Raw genomic sequence first — 12,515 nt, 5'->3', positions numbered from 1 at the left:
GTATTCGATTTAGAGACAGGGTTTCACTGAGTTGCTTAACACCTCCCTTTTGCTGAGGCTGGCTTTGAACTCAGGATCCTCCTGCCTCAGCCTTCCAAGCCACTGGGGTTACAGGCATGTGCCACCTCTCAGGCTAAAGATATTTCTTAATCCATTGCATGATAAACCAACGGCATGTAATATGAAAATGCTTCTGGTAAAAAAATAAATATTTCCAAAACACACACACACAAAATGTTCACTGAGCAGGTTGGGGTCTTCTCGTGATTTTGCAAGTGTCTTGGAGGAAGACAGCCAGATTCTGATATCTTCTACATTTGTTCTTTGCAGTTGGTCGTTTCTGCTGAAGTAGATTAATGAAAATCTGCCCTGACATATGTATTTGGAGTATTTATAATATTTTTTCCAGACGATCACCAGCTTGCCCTGTAGCTCTGGGAAAACCCATGGTATGCTCAGTGACAATGAAAATAGTTCTGTTTTTATTATGAAAATAGTTTTGGCCTTGGAGATCCCCTTGGGGTTCCCCAGACTATACTTTGAGAATCGCTGGGCTTGATTTTTTTTTTTTTTTTTAGTGAATAACTAGATTAGCACCTAAGAAACCAGAAGATGTCCTATAAAATCCGATTCCCTTTGAAATTGGGAGGCCTGCGGACGCCCGGCTGACAGATCTGTTCCCACCCCACCGCCTTTGTTACTTTCATGGGTGGGATTCTGCAGCCGGCAGCCTCTGCTTTCTCGGAGGAGCCACAAGCATCCTCTGTAGGATGCTGACTCCTCCCGCGGGGCTGCTGCGCAGACGGGCGGCGCCTGAGCACAGAAACCCGCGGAGCGACAGCGCCCTCTGCAGGCGGCAGTCCTCTCGGGGCCGCGGTGCGCCGCTCCCCTCCCCTCTGTCCTCCTGGAGATGTCAGGCCGGGTGCCCAGCCCTGGCACCTCTCCGAGGAGTCTTCCTGGACTGTCCTGGCCACGGGGACGCTCCCTGCCCCTGAGTCCCAGTAGAGCTCCTTGGAGTTTTTAACCCGTTGTATCATTGCTCCGTTGGGGGATTTTGTTTGGGGGATGTTTTTATAATGCCAGGGATGGAGCCCAGGGACTCTCAAAAGCTGACCGGCCTCAGCTCGGTCAGGGTTAGGGTTTTCCTCCCTGGCCTCACCCCGCACAAAGTACAGCCTTCTGGAAAGCCTCCTTCCTTTGGGTCATTTCATGAAGGCTAGGCAGTCCCCTAGGCTCCAGTCAGACTCCAACGCTTTTCTGAAGCCCCTTTTTCTTTCAATACCAGAGATTGAACCCAGGGGTGCTTAACCATGGAGCCACACCCCAGCCCTTTTAATTTTATTTTGAGGCAGGGTCTCACTGAGTTGCTCAGGGCCTCACTAGGTTGCTAGGGCTGGCTTTGAACTTGCGATCCTTGTGCCTCAGCCTCCTGAGCTGCTTGAATCCCAGGTGTGCGCCCAGGGAAACCTTTCTTGATCGCTAGAGGCCACAGAGGGCTCCTCCACACCCCTGTGGTGCTTCAGATGTGGCAGAGATCAGGCTGCTTTGGTCACTGTGATGCACCATCTAGTGAGCAGCAGATTGGACTGGGAGAGTTTTTCCTTCCTCATATAATAAGAAATCTGGAGGTGGCTGTGACTGGCAATTGGTTTAGGAGCTCAAGATGTCAGTGCTGCCCACGCCTGTAATCCAGCAACTCAGGAGATTGAGGCAGGAGGGTCCACGTTTAAGGCCAGCTTCAGCAATTTAGGGAGACCCTGTATCAAAAAAAAAAAATTAAGAAGGGGCTGACGATGGCTGGGTACAGTGGCACATGCTGAGACCGGAGAATCACGAGTTCAAAGCCAGCCTCAGCAATGATGAGGCAACTCAGTAAGACACTGTCTCTAAATAAAATACAAAATAGGGCTGGGAGGATGTGGCTCTGTGGTTGAATGCCCCTGAGTTTAATCCCTGGCACCCAAAAAAGGAGGGGCTGAGGATGAAGCTCAATGGTAGAGCACCCCTGGGTTCAGTCCCTCCCCAAAAAAGAACTCAGTGCCAACACATTTACAGTTCACCTCATCTATCTCTCATAGTGCAGTGTGGCAGCTGAAGCTCCAGCCATCACATTCAGAGGAAAGGAGGAGGGAAGGGAAAGGGGCAGTGCCTGCTGCTTCTGCTTTGTTCTTAACTACACGTGGCTAACCAGTAATGGAGTTCCCCCCCTCCCTGGTATATGCAGGCGAGGGAGCAGGCTCAGGAGGGCATCGGCATCCTGACCTATGGCGGGCACTGCTCATCCGTGGCTACAAGGGAAAGGGCTGGGGAGTTGGCACTGCCTGTGGCAGGCATTGCTGATCCATCACTGCACTTGTCTGCAGAACCCCTGTGTGGCCTGGGAACCCCCCCCAAGTATGCCAAGCAGCTCCTGCTAGTTGACCAAGCGTTGACATGGAGTATTAAGCTTATTTGACATCAGGCATTTAAAACACCTTGCCACCTGGGATCTTCTCAGAAATGAATGTTTAACTTTCTAATTTTTTTTAACTTAAATATGTTCCCTTTCTCTCCCTTCCCCTCCCCCTCCCTCCCCCTCTCCCCTCCCCCTCCCTCTCCCCTCCCCTCCCCCTCCCTCTCCCCTCCCCTCCCCCTCCCTCTCCCCTCCCCCTCCCTCTCCCCTCCCCCTCCCCTCCCCCTCCCTCTCCCCTCCCCCTCCCTCTCCCCTCCCCCTCCCCTCCCCCTCCCTCTCCCCTTCTCCTCCCTCTCCTCTTCCTCTCCCTTTCCCCTTCCCCTCCCTCTCCTCTTCCCCCTCCCCCTCCCTCTCCCTCTCCCCCTCCCCTCCCCCTCCCTCTCCCCCTCCCCTGTGCTGGGTTGGAGCCTAGAGCCTCATGCATACTGGACAAGCTGCCCACCCCTGAGCCACACCCCAGACCTTTCTCTCTCTCTCTCTCTCTCTCTCTCTCTCTCTCTCTCTCTCTCTCTCTCTCACTTGCTTTTTCAAAATAACTTAGGGTGGGGGCTGGGGCTCAGTGGCAAAACCCTTGCCTCACATGTGTGGGGCACTGGGTTCCATCCTCAGCACCACATAAATAAGTGAAATACAGGTTATGTGTCCATCTACTACAAAACGATTTCAAAAGTAACTTTTAAAACATTGCAGGAGGGGCTGGGGATGTGGCTCAAGCGGTAGCGCGCTCGCCTGGCATGCATGCGGCCCTGGTTCGATCGTCAGCACCACATACAAGCAAAGATGTTGTGTCCGCTGAAAACTAAAAAATAAATATTAAAAAAAATTCTCTCTCTTTAAAAAAAAAAAAAAAAAAAACATTGCAGGAATGGCCAAGTCCTCTTGACCTTGCCATGCCCAGGTCCTGGCCCCCATGCAGCTGGTGCCCCCAAGGGTGGTGGGTCTCCAGCGCTCAGCCCATGGCAGAGGGGGAGCTGACGACTGCTCTGTGCTCTCACCCCACCCAGGAGCCTAAACGAGCTGCGGGTGCTGCTGCTGGAGGCCAGCCGCCACTCCCCGGGGCCCGAGAGGGACCTGAGCCGCGAGGTGCACAAGGCTGAGTGGCGGATCAAGGAGCAGAAACTCAAGGAGGACATCCGGGGCCTTCGTGAGAAGCTGACCGGGCTGGTACGTGGGCACAGTGGGCAGCAGGGTGGGGTAGGGCTGCCCTGCTGCCGGGCTGTGGAGCCTGGTGACCTCTGGTGAGGTTTAAAAAAGTCACAGTGAGGTTTGGAAAGTCACAGGCAGGGTCAGCAGCAGGGCCTGTGGAGGGACTGGGCAGCCCCTATGGGAGACCTTGCACCTGGCTGGGTGCATCTGACCTGTGAAGAGGCCCAGGGCTGGCAGAGGTGGTGAGCTCCCCGTGCAGGGAGGTAATCAGCCTGGAACCAGAGCTCCTTGCTGAGGATCCACGCACACACGTCCATCTCAGAAGGAGAGGCGGCCTCAGTCTCCTTCAGCCGAGAGCTTCTGGGGCCCTGAGATTCCTTCTTGTTGTCTGGTCAGCTTTTCATCTCTGTGACCAGAACACCTGACAGGGTCAGCCTCGAGGAGGAAGAGTTGACCTGGGGCTCCTGGTTTCAGAGGTCTTCGTCCACCGCTGGCCTGCTCCAGGGCTGGGGCTCAGGGAAGCAGAGCATCACGGCGGGAGGGCGCGGAGGGGCAGCGCTGCCCTGCTCCCAGCAGCCAGGGAGCAGATTGGGAAGGGAGCCCTCCTGGGCAGCTCCCAGTGACCCACCTCCCCCAGCCACAGTCCCCACCCAGCAAGTCCCAGAAAACCTGGAGGGACTGGCTAGGTCCCAGCTGTCACAACACGGCTATTTTAACACAGACGCTTTAGCCAAACTGCATGCTCACATCCAAACTGTCACATCCATGTGCACCAAGGGGAACCTGGCCTCAACCGAGTCCCCATGTGGGGGGTGGGACAGCCCAGGGTAGAACCATGCCCACCTCCATGGTCAACACCTGACAAGCCTGTGGTCAGTCCCCTGGTGGGGTCTGGAGGACAAGCTTCTGACAGGGCAGCTGATCTGAAGCCCCCCATGCCCTCCAGCCACCGGGGCTCTGCCACACTGTAGGGGAGATGGAAGAAAAGGGGACCCAGCCCTGGGGCTTCTCAGGCTTGAAGAAAGGAGGGTCAGGCATAGCCACCCACAGCTGGGAGCCGGCCACAGCCCTCTGGCGCCACCTGATGGCGTCAGCATGGGCAGCCCTAGGCCCAGCCACCCTGCCCACCTTCAAGTCCCACCATGTCTGACCAGCAGCCTTCAGTGGTCCTCCTGGCTCTGAGTCCCCGAGGGATATAGGAGACCAGCCCACCCCTCACCCTCGGGCCCACCACCTTGGGTAGACACCTTGGGTAGACGTGGCCTGGGGAATCCCCCCCCCTCACACACACACACACACACACACACACACACACGGCCATGTGGCAGGTGGCGTGCTGAGCACAGACTCGCCTCCCGGGGCCCAGGCACACTGGCGCCCCCACTCCAGGGCAGCCTCCTGTCATCACCCTGCACTGTGCCCAGCAGGGAAGGACCTGATGGGTGGTTAGAAGCCTGCGAACAGAGCGGGCATGGCCAGAGGTTGAGAGCATCCTGGCCTCCTGTGGGTGCATCTGGGCGGACCTTGGTGGTGGAAGCTGAGAGTGATGGAGGTCACAGTGGGGAGGCATGGGTCACATGGGCCGATGAGAAGAGGCCATGGTCCCGTGGTCAGTGCCGGGGGTCAGGTGGAAGGGAAGGATGGGGCGCGCTGGAGTTGGGGCCCTAGAGAAGGTGGAGCGTGCGTCAGAGCTGGGAACTGGGGCCGGGGACCAGAGGGAGGAAGGGCACCCGAGGGACATGGGCACCTCCCAGGCCTGCACCCAGGGGTGAGGGGGAGAGTCCCCTGCTGCACCCACTCATGCCCTCCCGCTGCAGGACAAGGACAAGGCGCTGTCGGAGCAGAGGCGCTACTCGCTCATCGACCCCGCCTCGGCGCCTGAGCTGCTGCGGCTGCAGCACCAGCTGGTGAGCACGGAGGACGCGCTGCGGGACGCACTGGACCAGGCCCAGCAGGTGGAGAAGCTGATGGAAGCCATGAGGAGCTGCCCCGAGAAGGCGCAGGTGTGGGGTGCGGGGCGCGGCGGCCCGGGGGAGGGGCGGGGGCGGCCGGGCGGGAGCTGGGCTCGGGGTCCCGCCGGGGTCTAGGCCGGCGACAGCGCGCCACCTGGTGGGTGCGCCTGGGACTGCGGCCGGGCGCCCCTGCTCAGCCCCGCGCCTCTTGCAGACCCTCAGCAATTCCGGTTCTGCCAACGGCCTCCACCAGCAGGACAAAGGCCAGAAACCAGAGGTAAGGGCGCCTGGCACCTCTACGCACGCAGGCCTGGGGTAGAATCCCTGGAAGCCACCAGAACACACGGGACAAGCATGCTTTGTGGCGGAACAGGCATTCAGGGAGGGCACAGGCCCCTGTTGCTAACTGGGTCCCCCTGCTGCTAACTGGGTCCCCCTGCTTTGGGAGTCTTATTTCCTTTTTACAAAAAAGTGCTTATTGCAAAGTGATACACACCTCTGGGGGACTTTCTGGAAGAAACCAACAAGTGTATAAATAATAATATACGACCAGTAGGCCTTCTGGGGGCAGGGACCAAGGGGACCAAGCTTTTTTTTTTTTGTACTGGGGATTGAACCCAGGGGACTTAACCACTGAGCCATATCCACAGCCCCTTTTTTATATTTAGAGACTGGGTCTCACTGAGTTGCTTAGGGCCTTGCTAAATTGCTGAGGCTGGTCTTGAACTCACGGTCCTGCCTCAGCCTCCTGAGCCGCTGGGATTACAGGGGTGCCCCACTGCACCCGGCCCAAGCTCAGCATTTAAAGTATGTTCCTCCTGAACTTTCCCAAGTGTGTGTGCACGGATGTGTGTGTGCTTACACAGTCCACCTTCTTATTTGAAGATTCCCTGTTTGCAGATGCGCCTGTTTGCTAAGGTGTGTTTATGATCCCACAGTCAGTGCTCTTGGCACGTGGGGTCCCTCCCAGTCATGCGCAGAGAGGACAGACAAACTGACCTGGGCTAGGGGTATGGCTCCGTGGCAGAGTGTTTGCCTAGCATGCTCCAGGCCCCAGGTCCATCCCAGTGCCTCAAAAAATAAAGATAATAGAGGCCAGGACTGTGGTGCATGCCTGTAATCCCAGTGGCTCGGGAGGCTGAGGCAGGAGGATGGCAAGTTCAAAGCCAGCCTTCGCAACTTAACGAGTTGCTAAGCAACTCAGCGAGACCCTGTCTCTAAATAAAAGATTTTTTTTAAAGGGCTGGGGATGGGCTCAGTGGTAGCGTGCCCTTGGGTTCAATCCGTGGTACCAAAAAAATTAAAGATAAAACACTTGGTGTGCACCCTCCCACCTGAGGTTGCCAAGGCACGATCATCTTTTGGTCACCTTGTCCTTTCCATGGCTCTGTTTAGTGCCACATTTCCGTATTTTGAGCTTTTTGTTGGCGGTTTTGCTGTTCAAAACGGCCCCCTGGAGGAGTGCCGAAGGGCTGGGTGGTGTTCCAAGCCCAAGAGGACCGTGACGAGACCCCATCTGGGTCGGTGGGCTTCATGCAGCTGGTGCTGACAGCTGGGCTCGTGTCCTGAGCGACTGGTGGACAGTCAGTGGTTCAGTGGTGGTGTCCTCAGAGGCGCCAGGAGCCTGTGGTTCCGCTCATCCGTCCCTCCTCCTGGGGACCTGCCTGAGCCCAACCTCCCTCCGCCACGGGCTCGCTGGCATGCTGGGCGCAGAGGCAGGGCCGGGCCAGCGTGTGCTCACTTATTTTGAAAGAATTTGAAACCTGACAGAGCGGGGCCAGCATGGACACGGCCTGGGAACCGCCTGCTTCCCCTTCCTCCTGCTCTCCGCCTGGGTGACGTCAGACAATGTAACTTTTCTGAAACTTTGGCCGAACACTTGCCTCACAAGTCCTGAGAAAAGGGCCAGGTTTTGTAAAGGACAGTAGCCCCAGGTCCGGTCGCCACGCCACTGTCCACACCCGGTCTTCCTGGGGCTCTGTGCTCCCGTGTTGATGTCCTCAGGAGCAGGGGTTGGCTGTGCCCTTTCCTCCCAGCGCAGGGTCCCGCCGAGCCGGAAGCCGGCTTCCTGCCCTCAGTGTCCTGTCTCCTTGGCCTCCTCGGTCTGGACGCTTCCTCCATTTCTCTTTGATCTTTATGTCATTGATGTCTTACAGAACACCCTCTGCCCTTTTCTGTTTTTTATTTTGCTTGGTCTTGGGTTTGGTGTAGGGATTGAAGCCAGGGCGCTGTGCCACTGAGCCACACCCCAGCCCTTTTCATTTTTTATTTTGAGACAGGGCCTCCCCGACTTGCTAAGGGCCTTGCTGATTTGCTGAGGCTGGTCTTAAATTCTCAATCCTCCTACCTCAGTCTCCTGAGCAGCTAGGATCACAGGCGGGTGCCACTGCGCCCCACCCTGGGCAGAGTTGTTTCTAAGAGGTGCTGGGTGGCCACCACGCTCCATGCCCCCACGGTTAGTGCAGTGTTCGCCCACAGTGTCACAAGAAACTGTCTGGGAGCAGCTCTGTCCCTGGCCACTGTGTCCCCTGGGCAGCTGAAGCAGGGCAGGGGGCGGGCTTGCTCCTTGTCCTTCCACTTCCGACACTGGAGTCCCCAGACCACAGCTGGTCACTAGGCACAGGAGAAGCTTTGGAGCAGACTACGGGGTCCTGGCCTGTGGGAGGGACAGGAGTTGGTGCCCTGGTCAGGTGCTGAGGCCAGCGCAGAGGCAGGGCTGGGTCGGCTTGTTGCCTTGGCAACCAGGGCCCTGGAGTTGATGTCTACACCTCCGAAGGCTTTGTCCTCTCAGGACCCCTGCAAGGCTCAGGGGTCAGATTGAGAAACTGAGCCAGGTTCAGTGGCACACGCCTGTAATCCCAGTGGCTCAGGAGGCTGAGGCAGGAAGATTGCAAGGCCGAGGCCCGCCTGCGCAACTTAGTGAGACCCTGTTGCAAAATTAGAAGAACTGGGCTATGGCTTGGTGGCTAAGCATCGTGGGTTCAATCCCCAGGACCGAAAAAAAGAAACTCAGGCTTGGAGTCTCCGGCTTACGTTTCTTGCAGTCCAGCTCCACATAGGCCTTAGGGCTCCTTATAAAACCCAGGCTTCTTCTACCTCAGGGTCTTGGCACATGCTGTTCCCTACCCAGCACACTCTCCTGCCCTGCCCCCTTTTCTTTCTGACCCTCTTGCTACCTGTGTATCCCTCAAAGGTCTTGAAGATTCACTGATCAAACCTTTGCTTCCCTCTAGGACAAGCACTGACACTGAGGGACACGGTGGAGCAGCCCAGTGTACGCCAGAGCCCTGCCAGGCTACAGGGTGGCATCCCCTCCCAGCAGGGTCAGGACTGTCAACTTGGAGACAAGACAGTGTTTGTACCAATGCCAGACTCAGCCGTGGACAATCCCCCGCCCGAACCCCGCCGGGCCCGGAGGCTCCTCCAGCCGCCTTCCGTGGAGTGGCACTGCCCGGCGGCATCGGGAGTTTGGTTAGGAGGCCCGGTGACTGGGCCGGGCTGCTCCCCGCAGGGCGAGCTTGCCTAAGGCCCCTCTGGGTGCCCCGGGTGCTTCCTGCCCTTTTCCTGGGGCCAGAGCAGGGCCCAGCTTCCCCTTGAGGGCACCGAGGAGGGACACCTGGTCTCCAGGAGCCGGTGCAGGACCCTTTTCTGCCCCCTTCTAGGCCAAGGCTGGACCTGGGGCTTCTTGTCCCTACGCCCAGCACCGCCTTCACACAGTGGTACCGGTTCCCCGCCTTCTGCCCAGCAGGGCCCAGGTTCAAGGTGTTGGGACAGGGTCCTTCCTCCCCGAGAACCTCACCAACATGTGCCCCCAGCTGCTGCCCACAGACGCTCAGCAAGGCTACCAGCTGCAGTACTGGGAATGCTTGCGGCCCCTCCGCGCCCACAGGGACCTCCTGTAAGCCAGGCCTGCCCTGACAGGGTCGGAACACACGTCCCTGGCGCCCAGCTGTTTGGACCGGGCCTCCCGGGTGTGCCCTCTGCGCCCTGGAGTGCACCACACTCCGCCACGTGGCCAGGCATTGTCAGCTGGCCACACTCGGCCAGCAGAGGCACATGCCCGGGCTCCAGGATGGCAGGGCTGCCCCGAGGGCACTTGTATCCACGGTCAGGGGTGTGTGTCCCTCGCAGGCGCCTCAGAGTGCGACGGCTGCCCCTTCAGCCTCCCGAGTTGCCTGCTGCCCGGCCGTGCCCGCCCGTCCTGGTGACAGCCCTGGTGGCTGCTGTCCTGTGCCCAGCCTGCGCGGAGGACAACGCGCAGACCTGGCGCGCGAGGCCCAGGGACAGCCCCGGCGCCCTTGCGAGCACACAGGTCCCGGCAGGGCCACCCCCGTTCTTGCCCCAACGCAGCCCAGCCCGCAGGGCGATGGCCCGGCGTCCCCTCCCGGTGTCCTCTCCTGACGCCCCGCAGCTTCTTGCGCGTAGCAGCGACAGCCGCCTCCATGCGATGCTTCCGGCTGATCCGGGCCAACGCACCCGTCCTGCGAAACCAGGCAGCTCGGCCGCAGCAGGGACCCGAGGGACCAGGGCCGGGGGCTGCAGGTAGCAGGTGTGCGAGAAGCCACCCGGGAACCCCGGCCTCCCCTGGTGGCCCCAGTGTGGCCCGGCCACGCCCCTCAGCCTCCCCGCCCCCCCCCCCAGTGGAATTGTGGAAGTGTGGCACCTCTGTGCTCGGGACAATAAAGCTTGTGACCGAGGTGCAGCACCCTGCGCTGTCTGCTTCTCCCCGCGGCTTCCTGGGCACCCCCGGAGCCTCCCTCGGTGCTGGGCACTGTGGGCCAGGACTCGGTGCCAGCCCAGCCTGGCTGCCTCGCAGGAGCCGGGGCTCAGGAGTCCTGGAGGACTTGGGAAGAGGGGAACCTGGGTGGGAGTGGACAGAGGAGCACCGACGGGACAGCCAGGGCCAGGACCCCCAAGGCTGCCAGACAGACCAAAGACCCCAGGCTTCTGGCTGGGTTTGCACTTGAAGCTGCTCTGTGGGTCCGGAGAAGCAGGTCCCCCCCACGGCAACGCAGGCTCCCCCGGCTCCTGGGTGCCCAGGGTGCTCACAGCTCGGTGGGTAAGTGGCCTCTGAGCCAGAGAGCAGCCAGGGCTCCCCTCCTGCAGCTTTGCCCGCTGCTCCTGCTGCAGGGAGGTTGCCTGCACCGGAGACTGAGCAAGGCTCCTGAGGTGAACAGCTGAGCACCGGAACCCGGTCATGTGCTGTGTGAAAAGGGGCCTGGAGGGTCAGAGGAAGGGACAGGGGAGTCACAACAGTCCCTGAGGGGCTGTTCCTTCCCCCAAAGGCAAAGCAAAGGAGCTGGGGGAACAGACACCCACCCCTTCCGCCTTCATTGATAGCACTCCTTTGGCTGACCCCAACCAGAAGCCAAAGCAGGGACACTGCTAGAGAGGCTGAGGCCAGCCCCGGCACTGCCCAGAATAAAGGGTGCAGAGGCTTCTGAGGTGACACCCCATGGGGAACAGTCATCACCTTCTCTCTCAAGAGACAGATCCCAGAGAGCTCCAAACACCACCCTGGCCTTTGAGATTCTGTGCTCAGAATAGGAGTGGCCTTCCGCATCCAGAACTTACCTCACCAGCCCAGCTGGTGTGGCCCTCAGAGTCTGCCAGAGGTCCTTTCCTCCCCCAGACATCAAACACCACTGGGACCCCCGGCTCCTTTTCACCTGACCCACAGCACAGGAGGCTAAGAGGTCACCCTTCCCTGTGTAAGGTGTGTCCCAGCCCGTTTAGTTTGACCTTCAGTGGGAACTCCTTGCCAGGATGTGGGGTCCCAGGAGAGGGCGAGCCCACTCACACCATGGAGGACAGGCATGTGGCTTCCCAGCTGTGGAGAAGAGGGCGCTGGTGAGGGGAGGAAGGAGGAGGAGCAAGCGGGGACCATGGGACAGGGGACCTAGCCGCTCCAACAGAGCCCGGGGTGCGAGAGAAAGTGTATGTGGCTGGAGCCCAGGTGGACTCACTGCCCCGGGGCTGGGGTGCACTGGCCAGATGACGTGGGGCTCAAGTCTCCTGCCCAGGGCTTGGCACCAGCAGGTGCAGGTGGAAGGAAGGAAGCTGAGAGAAGATGGGGGGCCCTTGAGGATGGGTGATGGTGGGGAGCACGGAGCCCTGGCCAAGCCAAGAAGCTGTGACCTCGGGGCTGGGGCTGTGTCCCAGACAACACCGCCCTGCGGAGAGCTCCGGCCCAGGTCTATCTTGGGGACACTTGAGGGTCCAATGTAGGGGTCAGGTCAGTGGGGGGCTGACTCCCTGGGTGCAGGAGGAGCCCCAGGAGCTCAGACAGCCCTCTCTGGTCACAGGGGTCCCTGTCCTGAGGTCCCAGTTGGGGGTGAGCATGTCCCCAGGGTCTAGTCTGGGTTCAGAGGGCTGCTCTGCCTACAGAAGGCATCTCCACACCACCCTGCGTTGACTGTACCACTGAGCTACACCCACTCAGACGTCTTTATTTTTTATTTTGACACAGGATCTCACTAAGCTACGGAGGCTGGCCTCCAACTTGCCATCCTCCTGCCTCAGACTCCAGGTAGCTGGGATCATAGGCATGCACCTCTCACCCAGAAACTTTTTTTATTATTTCGAGCCTGCTTAAGGTTCACAGAGGACTTGTGATAAGAGTGGCATCCCATCCCCTTTGGCCACTTCTTGCCCAACCACAGGACAAAGATCCAACAAGAAAATGCATGTGGGCACGATGCCGTTAGCTCATGTGTGGCTTGACTTGATTTCACAAGTTCATGGGTAGAAAGTGTCCTTCTGCCCCAGGATCCCATGTTCACTTATCCCTCTCGTCTCCTTCAGCCCATGACAGTTTCTCAGCCCTCTGTCTTTCCTGCCTTGACACATCCGGTGACCACTGAAGAGCTCTTTGGACAAATGTCCCTCCCTTTGGGGTTGCCTGGCATTTTCTCCTGATTACCTGAGGTTGTGCGTCATCGGAGGACCCTGCAGAGATGATGGGC

At 59.0% G+C, this 12,515-nt stretch overlaps 1 protein-coding gene across 4 annotated transcripts in view; it reads left to right on the top strand.

Annotated features, from left to right (window-relative positions):
• The window catches only part of Clip2 (CAP-Gly domain containing linker protein 2), a 57,254-nt gene extending 46,999 nt beyond the window's left edge, over positions 1-10,255 (top strand). For 3 of the 4 annotated variants that reach the window (XM_046422777.2, XM_046422780.2, XM_058572219.1), the window contains 4 exons: positions 3,457-3,616; positions 5,416-5,601; positions 5,765-5,827; positions 8,784-10,255. In XM_046422777.2, coding sequence (XP_046278733.1) covers positions 3,457-3,616; positions 5,416-5,601; positions 5,765-5,827; positions 8,784-8,795 — 421 coding nt within the window. In that variant the 3' untranslated portion in view covers positions 8,796-10,255. The remainder of the gene's footprint in view (positions 1-3,456; positions 3,617-5,415; positions 5,602-5,764; positions 5,828-8,783) is intronic. The other variant, XM_046422779.2, reaches the window with a different exon arrangement.
• Positions 10,256-12,515: the final 2,260 nt, after the last annotated feature.

This window comes from Marmota monax, unplaced genomic scaffold (assembly GCF_021218885.2).
Source record: "Marmota monax isolate L192 unplaced genomic scaffold, Marmota_monax_Labrador192_F-V1.1 WCK01_AAM20220418_F8-fsc00237, whole genome shotgun sequence".
In the NCBI taxonomy this organism is placed as follows: domain Eukaryota; kingdom Metazoa; phylum Chordata; class Mammalia; order Rodentia; family Sciuridae; genus Marmota; species Marmota monax.
The sequence above is the reverse complement of the archived record's forward strand: the minus strand, read 5'-3'. Positions and strand labels throughout refer to the sequence as shown.